Source organism: Lepus europaeus, chromosome 22, assembly GCF_033115175.1.
Source record: "Lepus europaeus isolate LE1 chromosome 22, mLepTim1.pri, whole genome shotgun sequence".
Classification (NCBI taxonomy): domain Eukaryota; kingdom Metazoa; phylum Chordata; class Mammalia; order Lagomorpha; family Leporidae; genus Lepus; species Lepus europaeus.
Window position 1 is genome coordinate 13,337,426 of NC_084848.1, and position 21,997 is coordinate 13,359,422.

General features: G+C 48.5%; 1 protein-coding gene across 1 annotated transcript in view; it reads left to right on the top strand.

The window, feature by feature from the left end:
- Positions 1 to 586: 586 nt before the first annotated feature.
- Positions 587 to 21,997, top strand: part of PTPN21 (protein tyrosine phosphatase non-receptor type 21) — an 82,553-nt gene continuing 61,142 nt past the window's right edge. The window contains exons 1-2 of the mRNA XM_062181702.1: positions 587 to 644; positions 3,959 to 4,325. Of these exons, the coding sequence (XP_062037686.1) occupies positions 4,146 to 4,325 (180 nt within the window). The 5' untranslated portion in view covers positions 587 to 644; positions 3,959 to 4,145. The remainder of the gene's footprint in view (positions 645 to 3,958; positions 4,326 to 21,997) is intronic.

Sequence of the window (21,997 nt, forward strand, 5' to 3'; positions counted from 1 at the left end):
AGCAAGCACGGAAAGAACACGTTCGGAGCGCCTTCGCGAGCGCACAGGAGGAAACGAATAAACCCAACAACAATAGCGTTTTCCAGAGTCGTCCCCCCCCCCCCCCCAGTAAACAGCACGATAAAACCCCTTTACCCGGCACCGAAATAACACCCCCTCCCCTCATTTTATTAAAAGCCTTACTTTATTTGGAAACTCTTAAAATAAGCGGTCATGCGATTAAAAAAAGCAGCGGCGCGCCCCCTCCCCGGCGGCCGGGCGCAGCTGTCCGCGCCTCCCCCGCGCCCCGCCGCCCGCATTCCAACTCTCTGAGGTCACGGGCGGCCGCCGCCTCCCCAGATCCGCCCGCCCGCCCGGGGGAGGGACGCCCGCCCCGGCCGCCGCGCGCCCCGCGCCCGCCCGCCCCGGTTCCTCCGCGGCGCCCTGGCCGGCCGGACCCCCTCCGCGCCCTTCCCCTCGCGGCCGCCGGACTCTGCCCCGGGGGATGGTCTGCGGGCCGCGGCGTGGGAGACAGGAAGTGAGGCGGGCGAGCCCCATGAGCGCGGCGCGGCGCGGGCGGGCGAGCGGCGGCGGCCGCGCGGCGGGGCCCCGGGAGGCCGGGCGCTGACGGGCGCGCGGCCCCGAGGATGCGGGAGCGGGAGCAGGTGAGGGCGCGGGCCGCGGCCGGCGGGAGGGCGGGCGCGGGGGTCGGTCCGCACGCGGGGCCGGGCCGGGGGCTGCACGGAGAGGCTGCCCCGCTCCAGGTTCGCTCGGGCGCGCCGGGCGCGTGGTTTCTCCGGGGGGCTGAGCCCGGCTCACCGCTGCAGCTCGCCTCGAGCGGCTCCCCGAGCCTCCCGGGACCTGCAAGTGTGCGGTTTGCCAGGCAACTGGCGAGAAGGCGCAGGAAGCGCTGTTGGTAACGCCTGGTTTTGCTTTAGGAGTAAAGCGTGTTTACTCTGGAAAAAAGAACTCTTGGGTCTGCAGATTCCGACTTGTGATTTCTGCAAATCCTGATTACATTGGCCGATCTTGGCGTGCTTGTCCTATTTTTCTTTACTTTTTTTTTTTTTTTTTTTTTTTTTTTGCTGAGAAAGCCTTATAATAATAGCGTGTGTGACAACCGCCGTCTGCCTAATAGTTGATGACAGATTTTTTTTTTTTTTAAGTTTGGGATACGCCAGTAATTTTACTCGTGAAGACAGATGTCTTGTTTGTTCCCAGGGCATTTTATTCTGGAGTTGCTGTGCACGGACGTTTTACCCGTGAGGAGCACAGGTTTGATTTAATGCCACAGCTGTTATTCTAAAAATGCCATATACACTTTCCTTTTAAAGATTTTATTTAAAACCGACTTGGCAAGATGACATGCTGTGGGGATCTCTACAAGATCCCGAGTTAAAGTGTACTTGATTAACTTTTGGAAGGGGAAAGGGAGAGGAAACATTAAAATGAGTTCACAAATAGCTTTTGTAAACTTGTACTGAAGCAGAATTTAATATCTGGTTTCTTTCCAAAAGAAAGGCCTTTAGAGAAGCAAATTATCTGCTTGGTTTTTCCTCTAAGAGCTATTTATGAATGAACTATCTGTTTAGTGGTTAAAGTACAATTCCAATTGCATATTGTTTTACACCTGACACAGACCTCCCTCAAAGCATCTTAAATTTTTACTCCTCTGGTTCTATTATTATATTCAAACTTTCATAACTTTGTGATATGAATTGGCAGCAAACACTGTGTAAAACTGAAAATTAAAATGTGTAAATCACACAATTTTGTAATTATGCAAAAACATTTAGCACGATTTTAATAACAATGAGCAAAATCCAGGCCATTCTTAAGGACCTATGGGGGGAGGTGTTTGAGAAATGCACCTGATACAGAACTCGGTTCCATTATCCCGTCTTCCAAATAATGGCTTTTCCTTGTCCCTGATGCTGCAAAGCATTTCAAACCTCAGGGAAATTGAAAGTTTTACTCTGAGTTTGCCCTAAGAGCTCAAGTTAATAATTAATTACATAGTGTAGTATCTTTTGCCTTAAAGGCATAGTTCTTTGTAGTGAAGAAAATCCCACTTTTGACCAGCCGCTAATACAAATATGTAGTCTCCTATGCCTATGTGCAGCATCTTCATCTACACTAAATCTGGCCCGTTTTCCATTTACCATAATTTGCATATAAAACAGAAATTAGCCCACTCCTGAAAGGGTGTATAGTACACGCACTGTGTTTCCTTAATCTTTCAAAATCCACAGACCTTGGTAGGCGATTTTTAGTAAAAAGCGTATTTAGGTTCTTGTTAGGTCTCACGCTTCGCCTGTTTATAATGCTGAAGGAACAGCAGACAGCGTTGGACACTGCAGGTGTATGTCCTGTCCTCCCAGGTGTTACAGGGCGCCTTCACCTGCAGAAGGCACTCAGGGTGTTTTTTCTTCCCGCCTCCCCCTTTCTCCCCAAGGCCCTCTCTCCTTTTTTTTTCCTCCCCCTAATGGTTTATCTTTGAGGCTACTTGGGGGTAACCAGACAGGAACACAAACAAAACAGACAGAAGCCCAGGGCCGGGTCCTTAGCGACGCGGCTCTGCACGTAATGATCGCATGCTTGTAATCTCCTGAAGGCCAGCGCCGGCGCAGGATTCGGCTTAGATTTCCCAAGATGTTCATTACGCGGCCTCGTGCCCAGGGACGCCGTACGCATCTGTGGGGTGGAATCTGAAAAGGTCCAGTTTGGCAAAGCCTAGGGTGATGGCTGAGGGCCTGGCGGCTCTGGGGCCAGGGGAGCGGCCGCCGTGGAGCCCGGCGTGAAGCTGAGACAGCCGCTTCTGCTCGGCCGAGGCCTCGGAGCTGCCCGCCGCGCGAGGGGGTCCACCGGGGCGGCCCCTGCCCCTCCGCAGGCCCCGGAGCCATCCTTGGAGATGGGGGCTGGGAACTGCCCGAGGGCCCTGGACGTGTGCGGAATGAGACCGACTTAGGGAAAAAAAGAAAAAATGAAGCCAGTCGCTAGCACATTCCCCAGCTGCCCCCTCGCTTACGGTTTCAACAGGTGTGGTTACGCACGTTGTAAGGAGCGCACTTGGGGAGTCTGCCGCTCCAAACTTGGCCTCCAACGGGGCCCGCCCCATCGCGCCGCCACCTGTGCGGCTCGGGGTGGCCCCTTTAAAAGTTTCCCCCCACCGGAGCCGAGCGGCTGGTCCGCCCAGATCACCTCCGTCCGGAAACGCGGGCGGGGGCGGAGAGTTCCGAGGCTGCCCGGAGGCCTTGGCCAAGCTGTCTGCGGAGAGCACGCGGGAGCAGCGGGATCCAGAGCCCTCGGCACCCTCCTTAACCCACGATGGGACTTAGGGCCTCGCCCACCTGCTCATCCGGGCCGCGGCCCCTCTCAGGCGAGGGCCCACCGCCGTCTTGGGCGTCCCTTGTCCAGGAGAGGAGCGGGGGTGGGTTGGGGGAGGGCACTTTGTCCAGAAACCTCCATGGTTCCATCAAGAGCCGTCTGTAGGGTCTTTGGGGACTTGTGTCTGCCTCAGTACGTGTGATGACGTAAAGCCTCACGAACGAGGAAAGGTTCCTCGGCCCTGCACCTCGCCCTGCGTGGGAGGCGATCGTCGTCCCCCCCCCCCCCCCCCCGTCAGGGTGCAGGGCTGATTTGCCTCCAGGGTTGGGGCTGCAACATGGCAGCTCTGAAGGAGGGAGGTGTTCCGCACTGGAGCCCCGGAGAGTGACGCCTGGAGGGGGGGACGAGAGACCTGGGCCAGTGAGGGTGTGTGAGGGGGCGCTGGCCGCCATCTCCCCTCATCCCGACCCTCCTCAGCCTCTGTGGAAGGGAGTGAGGGGTGGAGTCCGAGGCGGCGCCCACGCCCTCGCTCGCAGGATAAGCGTCCCGCCGCCTCCCCGATCCCGTTAGAGGCCCTCGACGGGGCAGGAGACGCTGCTGCCCTGGTCTTTATTTTGAGCTTCTGTTGTAATCCGCCTCCCTCTCTCCTCAGCCCCGGCGTGGATGCCCCATTCCCTTGGCCTTGGGAGACACCGTTTAATGGCGGCAGCGGCCGCCGGGTGAGCGATCGACGTCGGTCCTCCGTCGGGTCCCGAGAGGAGCGGGTTCTCCCCGCGTCCCCGCCGCTGGATTGCTGGGGTGCTTCTCCTTGCCGACTGCTGCACCCGTGAAGGGAGAAGATGCCACTGCCGTTTGGATTGAAACTGAAACGCACGCGGCGCTACACGGTCTCCAGCAAGAGCTGCCTGGTGGCGCGGATCCAGCTGCTCAACAACGAGTTCGTGGAGTTCACGCTGTCCGTGGAGAGCACGGGCCAGGAGAGCCTGGAAGCCGTGGCCCAGAGGCTGGAGCTGCGGGAGGTAAGCGGATTGGAGGCCGCAGGCCCCTGGCCTGGCTGGGCGCCTTCCCTCGCGCCTGCTTCCGTGCCTGTTCCGAGCGAGCCCGGACATTGCTGTCTGCAACCTGCCAGCCCTCCTCCTCCTCGAGGGAAGGGCCCACCAGAGCCCGGAGTCTTCCCTGGCAGGGTGCCCCGGAAGAGAGTGGTCAGTCCTTGAGGCTTGAACACGTTTGTGTTCCCCTGAACTGTAACCCAGAGTAAAATGGGAATGCATTTTGCATTATCGGAGTTCTTGTTTTTTTGTTTTTAAAGATTTATTTATTCGAAAGGCAGAGTTACAGAGAGGGGGAGAAAGCGAGCGAGCGATTGGTCTTCCATCCGATGGTTTACTCCCAAGATGGCCACAATGGCCAGAGATGTGCCAGAAGCCAGGAACTTCTTCCAGGTCTCCCACGTGGGTGCAAGGGCCCAAGGACTTGGGCCATCTGCTACTGCTTTCCCAGGCCATAGCAGAGAGCTGGATTGGAAGTGGAGCAGCCTGGACTTGAACTTGGACCCATATGGGATGCCAGCACTGCAGGCGGCAGCTTTACCTGCTAAGCCACAGCTCTGGCCCTGTGAGTTCTTGTCTTCTAATATATGGATCCCCAAATGGGTCATCCTGAACTCTAAGCAGAGTTTTCCATTCCATTCATTTATACATTAATTGTCTAGCACAGGCCAGGGCAGGATTCTGGGGACTTAACTGCGTTGGAAATCTGGTTTTCTCACCAATTGTTTGTGAATGTTGGGCAGATTGTTTGCTATCTCTGAGCTGCAGTCCCCCCATCCACACCCTGGGGATAACAGTGGCGCCTGATTCTCAGTGGTTATGTGATTTAATGTGCATGTCAAGCTGAAAGCTCTAATAACTGGTCCAATGGGGTAATCACAGGGAGGCTTGCCCTGGGAAACCTCTAATCTAGTCACTAGGAAGTTGTGGAATCACTTAGCCACATAATGCCTTCTACTTAAAATGACATGTCAGGCGTGTGAAGAAAGGGCTCTTATTAATTGTAGGACCCTCCCTGTGTTCTCCTGGCTGGTTCTGGGGTAAGTGAAAGAAAGGGAAACTGGTTTTTCCACTTACATTCCTGTGTTATATTCCTAACTGGAAACCCTTTGTGGATACTGTAGTTCATAAGTCAGGAGCAGATAAACTTTGCCCCTGGTGAAAATCCAGTCATCTGATCTTTCATCATTGAAGGCCTAAATGCCTAGTACATGTGTACCAGGAGCCCATCTTGTTGATAACACTAAGACAATAGGTGTGATGTGAGTGGTGATAGGGGAAGTGCAGGGACCATCAGCAGAGGGGAGAGCTTCAAGGGGTGGGGTGGGGGCTCGGATCTAAAGGATGGGTCGGGGTGGGGGTCCCATCAGGGACTGGGAAAGACCCTTCCAACGAGATTAACTACTCAAGGCCAGCATGGAGGCAGCCGGTCTGCTTGAGGCCTGAAGTGTGAGGACAAAAGGGGCCATACAATGCAGGGGTTTTTGTTAAAGGATTTGGGCTTGCCCTGAGGGCAGTGGGGGAGAGAGTGAAGTTTTTTTTTTTTTAAACAAGGGTGTGAGCCATCTGGAGGATGATTAGGTAATAAGTAACTCCAGTCAGATGGTAGCCGCCTGCAGTTGGATGGGGCTGCAGGGTCGGTGGAATCTGGAGGGTTGGAAGGCTTCGCGGGGGTCCAGGCTGATGCTCAGGCTTTAAGAGCAGAGTTCAGGTTTGGAAACAAGCAGCAAGCCTGAGGTGCCAGCTGGAGATGTTGATCCAACAGTGGACATGTGGGTCTGGAGCTCAGGCAAGTGATTCAGGCCAGAGAGAAGAGACTTGGGGGGAGTCAGCCTCTGTGTTCATCAGAGCCAGGAAAGGGAACGAGGCTGTCTAGGGGGAGAAAGGAGGCATAGCAGACCCTTGAGGGTCGACCAGAGGAAGGGCGACCTTTGAATGGACACTGAGATGGGGCAATTCGAGAAGGGTCCCTTAGGAGAGCAGGTCTCAGTGACTGGTCCTAGCCTCTGGTGTTGAGTCCATCTGTTTTGCTTCTTTCATCTGTCTTTCCTTGTTTCCTGTTTTGGCTTTTCTTCCCCCCAGTGAACTTCTTCCACATGCGCCACGTCTGCCTACCACCCCTGGAGCGTGACTTTCACAGGCAGAGTGGCAGGCATGGAACATACTTGAGGACTGAGCCCACCAGCGTCACTTTCCTTCTGTTGGTCAACAAGTCTGGAGAAGTTGCCCTCTGTTTTTATTTATTTGAGAAGCAGGATTACAGATAGAGGGCGAGATGGAGAGGTCTATCCATTCGCTGGTTCATTCCCCAAATGGCCGCTGATCTGAAGCCAGGAGCTTTTCCCGGGTCTCCTACGAGGGTGCAGGGGCCATCTTCCACTGCTTTCCCAGGCCATAAGCAGGGAGGTGGATCCAAAATGGAGCAGCCAGGACTCAAACTGGCACCCATATGGGATGCTGACACTACGGGCAGAGGCTTACCCTACTATGCCACAGCGCTGGCCCCGAAGTTGCCCTCTCTTGTTAGAGGTTTGATAACTGATGCATCAGGGAGCAAGCAACCTCATACAGCTGTGAACATATGCTGAGCCGGCTTTGTTTTTTTTTTTTTTTTTTTTAAGATTTATTTATTTGAAAGTCAGAGTTACACACAGAGAGAAGGAGAGGCAGAGAGAGAGCGGTCTTCCATCTGCTTGTTCACTTCCCAATTGGCCGCAACGGCTGGAGCTGTGCCGATCCGAAGCCAGGAGCTTCCTCCAAGTCTTCCCACACGGGTACAGGGGCCCAAGGACTTGGGCCATCTTCCACTGCTTTCCCAGGTCATAGCAGAGAGCTGGATCAGAAGTGGAGCAGCCGAGACTTTAACCAGTGCCCATGTGGGATGCCGGCACTGCAGGTGTCAGCTTAATCTGTTACGCCACAGTGCTGGCCCCAACTTTTCTTTTATTCTTTTACAATTTTAATTTCATGTATTTATATGAAAGGTATAGAGTCAGAGACAAATAGACAGCGAGAGATCTCCCCATCCATCTCCCATCCACTGACTTGACTCCTTAAATGCTTGCAATGGCTGGAGCTGGGCCAGGTTGAAGCCAGGAGCTTGGAACTCAATCTGAGTCTCCATGTGGGAGTCAGGGACCAACTACTTGCACCATCACCTGCCGCCTCGCAGGGTGCGCATTAGCAGAAAGCTAGACTTGGGAGCAGAGCCAAGGCTTGAACCCAGGCACTGTGAAATGGGCTACGGGTGTCCTCCGCAGCATCTTACCAGATAACCAAAAGCCTGCTTGTTAACAGAAGAGCAGGGTGCTTTGCAAGGGAATGGGCATGGTCCCTAGGGAATGTCCTGCTCTTGGAGACACTGTGCCACCATTTTCAACTTAACAGTCATGCTTTTAGAGAGTTTGTTTAGCAAACTTCTCCTGTGAAAGCTCCCAAAATGCTCTGTAGCATGTAAACAGATGGCTCAAGTGCCAGGCCTAATCTTACCAAACGACTGTTCAGAAATAATCTGAGTGGGGTAACACCTGTTCCTAGTTTGTGTATGTACAGCATGTGTGTGATTTATACCCAGAAATATCACTGTGCTGGTATCTTGCACTATTCTCTCACCAAGCAGATCTGGAATTATCATAGCATGTGGATTTGGTTCAGAAGCTGTGCTGTTGCCCAGATGTAAACTGGGGGTAAAAGGTTTTTTCTTGCTTAATTGCATACATCTTATTTCTATAATGACAGTGGACTACATAGTACCATGTTAATGCTATACCCAGGGGCTTCAGCTTCATTAGTAGCATTTTATTTCTGTTGTTGACAGGCAGAGTTAGACAGTGAGAGAGAGACAGAGAGAAAGGTCTTCCTTCCTTTGGTTCACCCCTCAGATGGCCGCTACGGCTGGCGTGCTGTGCTAATCCGAAGCCAGGAGTCAGGTGCTTCCTCCTCGTCTCCCATGCGGGTGCAGGGCCCAAGCACTTGGGCCATCCTCCACTGCACTCCCGGGCCACAGCAGAGGGCTGGACTGGAAGAGGAGCAACCGGGATAGAATCTGGTGCCCCGACCGGGACTAGAACCTGAGGTGCTGGTGCTGTAGGCAGAAGATTAACTAAGTGAACCACGGCACTGGCCAGCATTTTATTTCTTAAGCTGAGTGTGTGGGCTTGTGGTATTTTTGTTTTAAACCTTGATTTTTTTTTTTTTTTTTTTTGACAGGCAGAGTGGACAGTGAGAGAGAGAGACAGAGAGAAAGGTCTTCCTTTTGCCGTTGGTTCACCCTCCAATGGCCGCCGCGGTAGCGCGCTGCGGCCGGCGCACCGCGCTGAACCGATGGCAGGAGCCAGGTGCTTATCCTGGTCTCCCATGGGGTGCAGGGCCCAAGCACTTGGGCCATCCTCCACTGCACTCCCTGGCCACAGCAGAGAGCTGGCCTGGAAGAGGGGCAACCGGGACAGGATCGGTGCCCCAACCGGGACTAGAACCCGGTGTGCCGGCGCCGCAAGGCGGAGGATTAGCCTAGTGAGCCGCGGCGCCGGCCTTAAACCTTGATATTTTTACAACTGTTTGAGACAATTGTAAACTAAATTAAGAATTGTATACTAAATTAAGAAATCAAAACCAAAAAGATAATTTTAATTAGGTTTACTTAGCTTTTTCTAAGTTGTTTATTTAAACTACAGAAAGTGACTTTAAAAATGGGAGAGCAAATTACTCCCCTAGGAAAATATTGCTGTTCATTAAGGCCGTGGCCTTCTGGAGCTGTTGAAATTCACTGCCATTCATTCTGCGCATCACAGCATTCTTTGCAAGGAGGCTGGGAATGCCTTTGAGGAGTTTAAGGGCAACTAGAAAGCTTTCTGATTTTGAAAATATGTTGTAGGGACTGGCGCTGTGGCACAGCAGGTTAAAGACCCCAGCCTGCAGTGCCGGCATCCAATATGGGCGCTGGTTCGAGTCCCGGCTGTTTCACTTCCAATCCAGCTCTCTGCTGTGGCCTGGGAAAGCAGTAGAAGATGGCCCAAGTCCTTGGGCCCCTGCACCCATGTGGGAGACCCGGAAGAGGCTGCTGGCTCCTGGCTTCGGATCACCTCAGCTCTGGCTGTTGTGGTCGTTTGGGGAGTGTACCAGTGGATGGAAGACCTCTCTCTCTGGCTCTACCTCTCTCTGTAACTCTGTCTTTCAAATAAATAAAATCTTTTAAAAAATGGAATATATTGTTGAGGTTTGAAGGAGATGATGAGACTTGAGGGTGCCAGCTGGGTGTGGCCACCCACCTTGGCCAGTGTCACTCTGATGGTATCTGCCATCTAAGAGTCCAGTGGTCATGTTTAAAATCCTATTGTTGCCGGAAAGAAGACCTGGGTCCATGAGCTCACTGAGAAGGATGTGTGAAACCAGGATGCTGGGTTAGTCGTACGTTTGCCCTCCGGCCAGATGGGAGCTAGAGCAAGCCTGAAGTTGCTTGGTGAACTTGAATCAGAGAAGTGTTGCCTTGAAAGAGAACATATTTGCATGCGGCGACCTGTGCTCCCTCCAGGACCAGACAGGTTCCTTGGAGTCTGGGAGTGTCCCCTTCCCTCACCCTCAACCCAGCAGTGTGCTTCCTGGGGCTCTGTGGGAGGCTGCCTACCTGAGTGGGTGACAGTCTTCCCCCAGAGCCAGAAGCATCTGGAATTGGATGCCAGTGCTGCCACTTAGCAACATATGACACAGTTGCTGTGGGTTTTCACGTATATAAATCGGGGATAGTGGTAGTGACCACTGAGGGTGGCACTGAGGGTTCACTTATCCATGTGAAGCATTTTACCGAGGGCCTGGAATTCAGGAGAGGCTTGGTGAGTGTTTGTCCTCACTGTGGGGACTCCTTCCCCCTGCTGTGCGACAGGACAGGCTACTTTATCTTCTGATGAACTCTTTTCTTTTGTAAATGTCACCGTTTCTTCCACTTTCTGAGAGAATGCGTGCTTGTTCATTAAATGTTAGTTCAACAGGTGCTGCACTCACACTTCTGACAAGTTACTGAACTAAAAATGTTAGTATGCCATCGTAATTGAGCAGTCACCTTTGAACTGCTGCTTCCCTGCCAGCTGAAAAACTGAATTTTTAAAAAAGATTTATTTATTTATTTGAAAGGCAGAGTGGCCGGCGCCGTGGCTTAACAGGCTAATCCTCCGCCTTGCGGCGCCGGCACCCCCGGGTTCTAGTCCCGGTTGGGGCGACGGATCTATCCCGGTTACCCCTCTTCCAGGCCAGCTCTCTGCTATGGCCTGGGAAGGCAGTGGAGGATGGCCCAAGTCCTTGGGCCCTGCACCCGCATGGGAGACCAGGAGAAGCACCTGGCTCCTGGCTTCGGATCAGCGCGATGCGCCGGCCGCAGCGGCCATTGGGGGGTGAACCCACAGCAAAAAGGAAGACCTTTCTCTCTGTCTCTCTCTCTCTCGCTATCCACTCTGCCTGTCAAAAAGGAAAAAAAAAAAAAAAAAGAAAGAAAGGCAGAGTTAGAGGCAGAGAGAGAGAGAGAGAGAGAGAGAGCGCGAGCTCTTCATCCACTGGTTCATTCCCTAAATGTCTGCAACAGCTGGAGCTGGGCCAATCTGAAGCCAGGAGCCAGGAGCTTCTTCCAGGTCTCCTACATGGGTGTAGGGGCCTAAGGACCTGGGCCATCTTCCACTGCTTTACCAGGCGCATTTGCAGGGTGCTGGATCAGAAGTAGAGCAGCTGGGACTTGAACCAGCACCCATATGGGAAGCTGACACTGCAGACCACAGCTTAACCCACTGTGCCACAGTGCTGGCCCCAGAACTGAATAGTTTAATGTCACTGTTGTCCTCAAAATACAGATCAGTGGAGTTTTCATTCTCTAGAAGCCTGTTTTCTTCCCTCGTAGCTCAACCCAGTCCCTAGGATCTAGAACAAGTCTTATGATATTTTGGATTAAGATGGTTGTTTTTTCCTTAGGGTCTTTTTGCAGGAATCCTTGTTCATTGCTTACATATTATAATCATTTTATATATTTTGTTGACTATTTGAAAGGCAGAGTTATACAGAGGCAGACAGACATTGGTTCACTCCACTGGTTCACTCCTGAATGGCCACAGTGACCTGGGCTGGTCCAGGCCGAAGCCAGGAGCCTGGAACTCCATCTGGGTCTCCCACATGGGTAGTAGGGGCCCAAGCTCTTGGGCATTCTCTTTTTTCCCAGGCACATTAGCAGGAAGCTGGGTCAGAAGTAGAACAGCTGGGATTTGAACTCAAACGTATGTGGGATGCCGGCGACTTAGGCGGCAACTTAACCCACTGTGCCACAACACTGGCTCCTCTAATCACTTTTTAAAATTATGCCATTATGAATTTCAATAGGTTCATTGCAAGCTATTGTTTCTTGTATGCTCTGCTTTCCTTGATCTTAAGGTCGTTATTCAGCTTAATTTACATTTTGTTCAGTTCAAGGTTTTTAATCCTGGGTTAAGATATAGGGACATTCTGAAACCATGGAAGTCTTTGAAGTTCAGCTTGTCATGTTTTCCTATGATATATTATTTGTCAGATTTTTTTTCCCTCAAAGATTGATTCGAAAGGTAGAGCATGAGGGAGGTGGGGGAGAGAGAGGTCTTCCATCCGCTGGTTCACTCCCCAATTGGCTGCAATGGCTGGAGCTGCGCCAGTCCGAAGCCTGGAGCCAGGAGCTTCCTCTGGGTCTCCCACGTGAGTGCAGGGGCCCAAGGACTTGAGCCATCTTTTACTGCTTTCCCAGGCCATAGCAGAGAGCTGGATAGGAAGTGGGGCAGCGGGACTTGAACCAGTATCCATATGGGATACTGGCACTGCAGGAGGCAGCTTTACCCACTGTACCACATTACTGCCCCCCATGTTTTTTCTTTTTAAAGATTTATTTTATTTATTTGAAAGACAGAGTTACAGAGAGAGGTAGAGACAGAGAGGTGTTCCATCTGTTGGTTCACTCCCCAGATGGGCGCAACGGCCAGAATTGCACTGATCCGCAGCCAGGAGCCAGGAGCTTCTTCTGGGTCTCCCACGTGGGTGCAGGGGCCCAAGGGCTTGGGCCATCTTCTACTGCTTTCCCAGGTCATAGCAGAGAGCTGGATTGGAAGAGGAACAGCCAGGACTAGAACCGGCACCCATATAGGATGCAGGCGCTTCAGGTCAGGGCTTTAACCCACTGTGCCAGAGCGCTGCCCCCTACTCCATATTAGTTTTATAACTTAAATCTTAGGGGGGAGTTTTCTTTATGCTGTTCTGACTATGTGTGTGTGTCGGGGGCAGATTTCTGTGTATTACCTATAGATGTAACTACAGTATTGAAGTTGAATGAAATACTGAGCTACCCCTAAAATTACCTCCAACATATTTTGTCAAAGAAGAAGGAAAGTATTGCAAAATTTAAAATTGCATACAACCTTTCATGTTTTAATTACAGGCTTTAGATATTTGGTTACCCTGTCATAGCTTATCATAGATCTTAATGAAATGTTTTATTTTATTTTATTTTTTAAATTTTATTAGGAAGAGTTAGACAGTGAGAGAGACAGAGAGAAAGGTCTTCCTTCTGTTGGTTCACTCCCTAAATGGCCGCTATGGCCGGCGCACTGTGCCGATCTGAAGCCAGGAGCCAGGTGGTTCTTCCTGGTCTCCCATGTGGGTGCAGGGCCCAAGCACTTGGGCCATCCTCCACTGCCTTCCCAGGCCACAGCAGAGAGCTGGACTGGAAGAGGAGCAACCAGGACTAGAATCGGCGCCCATATGGGATGCTGGCGCCACAGGTGGAGGATTAACCAAGTGAGCCACAGCGCCGGCCCTTAAAATGTTTTTTAAATTGTCTGTTTACAGCACGTTAGACGTTTGTGAGGTTTTTGTTCTGCAGAATGTAAGGTCCATCAGGGTCAGACTACTCTTCTCTGGTCTGTCACATGTGTCTGGAATTACGCCTGTACCTTACAGTATGTAGTTGCTGAACAAATATCTCTTTAATTTAAAACTGAAAATTTGGGGGCTGGCATGGTAGCACAGAAGGTTAGGCTGCCACTTGCAACGCCAGCAACCCGTATCAGAGTGCTGGTTGGTGTCCTGGCTGTTCTGCTTCCTGTGCAGCCCCCTGCTATTGTGCCTGGGAAAGCAGCAGAAGGTGGCCCAAGCACTTGGAACCTTGTAGCCGATGTGGGAGACCCAGATGGAGTTCCTGGCTCCCAGTCCTGGCAGTTTCAGCTATTTAGGATGTGAACCAGGGGATGGAAGATTCTTATTCTCGTTCTCTCTCTCTCTGTAACTCTGCCTTTCAAATACATGAATAGATTTAAACCTTAGATTTTGTGTTTTGAATCTTGATTGATAAGGATGTCAGTTCAGTTACGTCAGCCTTTATGAGTCCTGTGGTTTTGTTTCCTGGAGAGAGTAGAACATTTCCAAAGCTTTGAATGCAGGCGTAAAAGTGCCTTTTTCCTTAGACTTCTAATTCTTCTTCACTTTGGGGCTTCTTTTGACACACTTAGGAAGTGTCCTGGTTCCAGCCACTGCCTGATAGTATTGGCTCTGTCGAGGGAGTGTCCCTTCCTTTCTGAACTTTTAACAGATTCTGCTCAGCGCCATCTGGAGGATGGGGGCGTTTTTTTGGTGAGGGGGTTTGTTGGAATAGAGGAATCCAGTGTATAATGCAAGCCATGCTGCTCAAGTACAACTTTAGAAAATGTTCCTGGCCAACTGCGTGTTTTATTTTAAATTAGTGTCTTAGGTATTCCAAATATCCACTGACCTTATCTTGACTGTTATCTGAGTAGGCCTCAAGAATTTCGTATGCGTTTCCTTCTGTACGAGCTGTTTTTCATTTGGACTCTATAAATAACTGGACTGTGTGTAAGGAAAAAGGATAACACCTTCGAACTTTTGTACCTTTTGGGTTGAGTTAGTTATTTATTCAGGAATGTATGCCCGAAAACTGGGCAGACTGATGCATAGACAAGGATCAGTTGATATTTTCAGTTACTGGACCATCTAAAGCAGATACAATGCTCGATCAGCTTCTCCACTTACATGAAGAAATCTTTTCCAAGTTCAAAGCCATTTATAAACAATCAAGAACTTTTCTTGATTTTTTTTGGGGGGGGCCTTGATACTTTTCTCATTTGATTTAGTTAATTAAGAATTATATAAATGAGTACAGGAATTATATAAACATGGATACATTGAACGTTTTAAAATATATAATGTGTAATCACACTTGTCATTAGAGAATTTAGAAACAGAAATGGAATAGCTTAATGTCTAATAAATTCAAGGGTCAAGAGTTCAGTACTGGATTTGTACTTTAGAGACACCAGAGGTATCCTTAATCTCTCTTCCCATCAGCCTGCCACTATAGAGTAACCCCATGACCATGGATTTACTCACACTGTGAATGTGGGGGAAGTAGTGGTGGTTTGGGATCACTCTGCGTTCTGTCCTTGGCCTTGGTGTAGGATTTCAGATTCCATTCCATATAATGCTAGAATCTCTGCTTTCTGCTGGCCTCCAGTTGGGTGGATGAATACAACCGGGCTGGAAGCTTAACTTACTTTATCTCATCTAATCAGCAGCATGAGTCAGGCATTGTCTAACTGAAGATATGAGAAGTTCAGTTGATTTGCCCTGGATCTGTAAGCTAATAAGCACAAAGAACCAAGATTTGAGTTCTCATTTTTCAGGGTTCTGCTTAAACTTTGACTTAAAAGTTTTTTTTTTTTTTTTTTTTTTAATTTGAGAGCAGAGACAGAGACAGAGAGAACAGTTATCCCCTGGTTCATTCTCCAAGTGCCCACAATGGTCAGGGTGGGCCATGATGAAGCCGGGAGCCAGGAACTCATGCCAGGTCTCCCATGTGGGTGGCAGAAACCTACGTGAGCCATCACCGTCGCCTCTCGGGGTGTGCGTTAGCAGGACCTCGAGTCAGTACTGAGGAATACAACACAGTGACTCTGTTGTGGGATATGAGCAGGTGTCTTTAACTGCTTGGCTAAATGCCTGCACGAAAGCCTTTTTTTTCTTCAGTTGCCTTCATCTTGAGGTCTCAGGAAAGGCTGTTGGGGTATTAATTTTCTTGACTGGAATACTTACTTTTAAAGGCAAAAGCCCTTCCAGGGAAGAAAAATTGGAGGTTGTGAGTGGGAGTTTCCTCATTGTCCTGTGGATGTTGGGTCTGTGTCTTCTCCCTGCCAGCAGCACCTCTGTGCCCATCTGTGCAGTAGTTGAGTCACAATCTCCTGTGAAGGAGTGGATGACTCGTACTTCCTTTCTACATGAATCCAATTTCCAGGAGCAGTCGTTGAACCCTCTTATTTCATTCCTCTTTCTGTTTCATTTGAGTTGCTCAGGTACATACTACCTGAACATTACATTTTCTTCTCGGTTAACAATGACTCAGATAATCGGCTTGACACTGTGTTGACTCAGCAGCTTTTTCCCCATTTGGTTTTCTGAGCAATTTGTTCATCAGCGAATGTCACTTAGATTTCCTTTACCTTTTAAAGAACTGACAGATAACCGAGATGCAGATTGCTTGTGATGCCAATTTCCCCAGAAGAAAGAATGCATGTTACAAATCCAAAATGACCATTGGCAGCAAGAGGTAGGAGTAGCTCTTCTATCATGATTTGTGCCACTTTCTGTAGTAGATCCCCCAGAGGCGATACCTAAGAGATGTGAGTGTTTAGGTGTATCAATAGGACAGTGTAATTGTGTTATTTTGAGTAAACTTTAACTGAGCAGGCCAAGAAAATACACAAGCAGTCACATGCCGGGTGGCAGAAGCTTGTTCTCTGTATGCACCCGACAGCAACTTGTCTTGGCTCAGTAATGGAGCAGAGGATGTCGCAGCCTCTGGCTTGACAGATTACTTTTGATGTCAAGTACAGATTTTAGCACATTGAACTTTGTACCATTACATTCAACTGCTATTAGCAAAGTGGGGTTTTGGAGGCACCAGGTGGTGCTGGTACCAAATCAAGTCCCTGAACATTACCTGCGTGACCCAAGAAAGTCAACTCAACTCCCTTGTCCCCCCCCCCCCCCCCCATATGATTTGGCTGGGCTGGATGTGATCAGGTGAAGAATACCTGTTTCGGGGTGCAGACGGCAGGCTGAACACTGACCTAGATGCTTTATACACTTGTTTGGTTTGCCCCCTAGTGTAACGGATTTCCAGCGGCTTCTCACCATCTCTATGATGGAGTGGACCCCAGATGGGCAGTGCTCACAGGATACTTGTTCATAGGAAACTTTTTTTGTAAGATTATTTTTTCTGTAGTCATTTTCATTTTCTTTTTCATGTCTGTTCCATTTTCCATCCAGTTTTTTGCTAATGTTCACCCTGGGAGGCAGCAGGTGATGGTTCAAGTAGTTGAATCCCTACCACAGATGTGGGAGACCTGGAGGAGTTCTAGGCCCCTGGCTTAGGAATTGCCCAACCCCAGCTTTTGTGAGCATTTGGGGAGTGAAATAAATAAATAAATATTCACCATAACATACCTTCTCTTCTTGCCTTAGAGTATAATGAGAATTATCTAAAAAACCTTTAATTCTAATTCCTTCATATTTTATACTTACAGATAATATTTATTTTGTTTTTAAAGATTTGTTTCATTTATTTGAAAGGCAGAGTGACAAAGAAATGGAGAGACAGAGACAGAAAAAGATCTTCCATCTGCTGGTTCATTCCTCAAATGGCCACAAGGGTCAGGGGTGGACCAGGTCAAAGCCAGGAGCCTGGAACTCCACCAGGGGTCTCCCAGATGGGTGGCAGGGGCCCAAACACTTGAGCCATCTTCTGATGCTTTTCCAGGCTCCTGCCTGGAATTTTTGGGGTGTGAGCCAGTGAATGGAAAAGTCTCTCCCTTCCCACCTCATCGCTGTGCCTTTCAAATAAATAAACAAACAAACAAACAAATAAATAAATCTTTAAAAATGTATGAAGTTTTATTCTATGGGAACTTGAAAACTGATAAGAGCTCGTTTACTTGAGCACTTACTGTGTGGTAAAGTTCTTACCGAGGAGCTGTGAATGTTTTGCTTATTCTGATCCTCACATGAACCCTCTACACTCATCTCCATTTTACAGATGGAGACACAGTAGTTAAGTAACTTACTCACGCTTACATGGTGAAACCACAACCAGAGTAGTTCTTTCAGCTCCCTGATCAGCATCTTTCTTCCGTCCTGTAGCCTTGGGCGAGTGACAGGTGGCCTGCTTTGCTACTCACGTCCTGAGTGACAGCCCAACAAAGTGTGGCTTCCCAAATTTGGTGGAGGTTGTTGGAAGTACTCTGGAGATACTGGCTGTCATTTATTTTGGTTTTAATTTTAACAGTTTATTGCTTAACTCATGTTTTTGAAGTCAGGTCAGACAAAGCAGGATGGGCAGGGGCAGGACCGTGAGTGATCATTAGGACAACAGGACACTGTTAGGAGTGTCCTTGAGGTGTCTCAGGGCAGAGCTGTGTGGTAGGAAGCCTTGCATGCCTGCTCCCTGGCAGAACTGCAAGTGTCAGGCCAATGAAATACACCCCAGCAGAATTCCCTGTTGAGAGGTTTCCCAGCCCAGCCCCCGGTTCACTGTGGTCGGGGGAATCCCTGGAGGGTTTCTGTTCCCAAAGTCACAATCTGCACCCAAGCAGGAAGGAGTATGGAACCAGTGAGTCCTTGGAAGGGCTTGCTGCCTTTTCCGATGGACTGCACGTGTGATTAGGCCGTGGTGCTTACGTACAGGTGCGATCCCACCTGGGGCAGCTGTACACACCACCTCTGAGTTACAGGCACAGAAACTGGGGCCACTGTAAATTGTTGTTCCCTTTTGGATTTCTCTTCCATGGTTTTAACATTTAACCGTTCTTTTGCCTGTTTTTCCATTGATAATTTTTTAATCATTGTAGTCCTTGAATATGGATTAGTTGGATATAGAACAATATAGAATAATTTCTGTTATCTTGATAACACATACGCATTCATGGCCTGTTCTTTGTCTTCTCGAATAAAATTATCTTGTTATAAATATTCTTAAATTTATCTATTTGAAAGGTAGATACTGGGCAGGTGTTGTGGTACAGTGGGTTAAGTTGCCCCCTATGATGCTGGCATCCCTTATGAGCACTGGTTGGAGTCCCAGGTGTTCCATTTCTGATCCAGCTCCCTGCTAATGCATCTGGGAAAGCAGCGGAAGACGGCCCAAGTGCTTGGCCTCCTGCAACCTATATGGGAGACCTGGATGGAGTTCTAGGCTCCTGGGTTTGTGCCCATTTGGGCAGTGAAGCAGCAGATGGTAGTGGTAGATCTCTCTCTCTCTCTCTTTCCAACTTTGCTTTTCAAATAAATAAATCTTTCTTTAAAAAAAAAAAAAAATAGAACTCCCATTCACGAGTTTACTTCCTAAATGCACTAAGGCTGGGGTGAGTTAGAAGCCAAAGCCAGGAGTTGGTAGTTCAATCCATGTCTTCCACATGGGTGTCGGGGACCCAACCACTTGAGCCATCCCCATTGTCTTCCAGGATCTACATTAGCAGGAAGCTGGAGTCAGGAGCCAGAGCTGGGCATTGAACTCAGGTACTCTGATAGGACACAAGGGCTTCCTATACACTACTCCTTATTTGTAGGTTCTCAAACACGACTACTTAGGTATTTCTAAACAACACTTTCAGGAGTGAAATGTAACTGATAGAATGTTACTTAACAATTAAAGCAAGATGAGCTTGTGTTTGGAATTATCCGCCTTTCCTTAGTGACTTGGGCACCCTCTGTGCTTTGGTTCTCAATGAGGAACATCATTTAAAAAGAAATCAGTTCAGACCGTAAGTGTGGCCCTTATTAAGTGGAACTATATGTTAAATAAAAAGGAAAAAATAGCTATTCTGTGTCTTTAAAATGAAACAGTTTTACTGTTTTCCTGGAGCATTTGTGTATATGGAAGAAATATCTGTTAGAAAACTACCTTGTAAGTTGCTGGAGGAAGAAATTGCTTCATGGTTGATGAAATCGTGATTTATAAGCTTTTATTAATGAAGAAAACATTCAATAGTATTTATTTATTTATGTATACTTATTTGAAATTCTGAGCAACAGAGAGATAGAGTAATTCCATCTGCTGGTTCATTCCCCAAATGCCTCCGATAGCAAGGACTGAGCTGGGTCATGCTGAAGCCAGGAGCCTGGAGCTCAGTCTGGGTGTCTGACATGGGTGGTAGGGATCCAAGTATTTGAACCATCACCTGCTGCCTCCCAGGGTATGCATTAGCTGGAAGCTGGAATCAGAAGCAGAGCCAGGACTTGAGCCGAGGCATTCTGATATGGGATGTGTGCATTCCAAGTTGCATCTTAACTGCTGTGTCAAACACCACTCTCCCTCTCACATATAGCTTCCAGTAGCAGAAATCTAGCAAGTTCCTTATGTGTATCTGCTTGAGATTTTAACTATGAAAGAATTTTCTTGATTTTTATAATCCTCACATCTTTCATGGTAATGCTAGTTTCTCAACAGTAGAGCTGTTGCGTTTCTTTTTAATGCAATGGAAAATATATTGGATAATGTTTTCTCAGGTAATAGTTACCTTTGACTAGATTCTTTGTTGTAATGTATTAAATCCCACATTCATTTAGATTTCTAAAATCCTCTTTTTACTTCCTTTTATCTCTGACCCTTCTTTTCCAATATTATGACTATTTTATATAACAAAACAACTATAAATTTTACAAAAATTTTTATTCATTGTTATTTTGAAAGGCAGCTAGAGACACACATCCGCAGAGGGATCTTACATCCGCTGGTTCACCGCTGAATGCCTACAACAGCCAGGGCTGGGTCAGGCTAAAGCCAGGAGCCTGGAAATCCATCCGTGTCTCCCACATGGATGGCAGGGGTTGTCTTCCCAGACATGTTAGCAGGGAGCTGGATCACAAGCAGAGTAGTATTCCAGACTCAAACCAGGCATTTCTATATGGGGTGCCGGCTTCTCAAGCAATGGCTTAATCCACTGCCCCACGGTGCTGGCCCCTGGACCTGCAATCCCTGTAATTGCCCTGTCATTTGACTCTTTTCCTGAAAGTTAAATGCTTCATCACCAGCAGATCTGTCTACTTGAGGACTTCAGTTTAATAGACCCTCAGTATCATTAGAAGATCAAGATGTACTTTGGACTGTTGTTTTCTTGAGTCGTCACTTATACGTGATGGAGCTTTGTGCTATGCAACTGTATACTATCACCTTGCCTGTAAAATAGTGCATTAGTTGATCAAGAATGGAAGAAAATGGATTTAAATTAAACAGAAATGAAAGAATACCGCCTGCTTTGCAGCAATGTGCCCACCGCTATCTGTCAAAAGGAAGAAGCAGGATACTTCATTATTTATGGCAGACTCAGTGCAGAGGTGAGATCCGGGCTTGAGTTAGGCTAATACCTACTGACGACCCTTGTTAGATGATCTCTGTCCAGGACAGACTTTATCTTAGTGCTGTCTCCTCTCCTCTCTTTCCTGTTGAAAAGTCATCTGACTTCTGGCTCCCCTAAGAAGGTGTCAGGATAAAATTATATTTGCAATTTTATAGGGGATTAACTTATCAAACACCATCATCAGTGGCTTTAAAAACCCTCTGGCTAATTTGTATGTCCCTCTGGTCAACTTTAAAAATAGTACAACTAGAAAGACATCTTAAAATAATTAGATGAGAGATGACTTGGGAACTAGGAAAGGGTTTATATTCCAGCAGGGTTTAGAACTGCTTCTGATTGTGATTTCATGCACTGTGCCTTTTTCCCGAGCTCACATTTTTCGACTGTCTTTCTGTGAACAACCAGCTTGATTATCAAATCGCTTTGTTCTCAGAGTCGGTGTCACTTCCACTAAACCAAGTCAACCATATTGTGTGAAAGGAAGCCAAGTTCTGTTTAATGTTTGTTTTTTACTGGAGTCCTTGTAGCAGGCAAGGTTATCTGTACAGTTTTAGGGGAATAGCTATGAAAAATTTGAAACAGCTACAAAGAAATCATAGAGTAACTTTATGAAAAACTATTCTGACATGTTTGTTCAGAACAAAATAGAAAAGGGAGAAGGCAAAAAGAAGCAGTTTCACAGAAATGAAGTCATTGATAATTGGGACTGGATCCAGGGGGTGCTGGAGGAGTCAGGGTTAGAGGTGCTGTTGGGGGGAGTTTCCCCGTGGTCAAGGCTTGCTTTGCTCACCAGATTGCAGAGCTGTGGAGAAAGAGAAGCCACGTGGAAGTAAAGTCCTTTATCTGAAAGGTTGGGAAGTTTGCTAACAAGAAGTGCCGAGAGCCATGCACTGAACTGGTAATTGAAGGCTTGTATGGGTGGGGGTGGGCATTGTGGTGCAGAGGGTTGAGCCCTGGAGTCCCATGGGGTGCCAGTTCGAGTCTGGTTGCTCCACTTTGGCTGTAGCTTCCTGCTAATGCATGTGGGAAGGCACTGGAAGATGGCCCACGTTCTTGGACTCCTGCCATCCATGTAGGAGACCTGGTAGAGCTCTTGTCCTGGGCTTTTAACTCACTACAGCGCAACGCTGACCCCTTTAATATTTCTTAAAGAAAAAGTTCCTGATATATCCTACTTTGAGAAAAGGAAGAAACTAGTTTGACTGTTATCTGGGTAGTCATATTTTC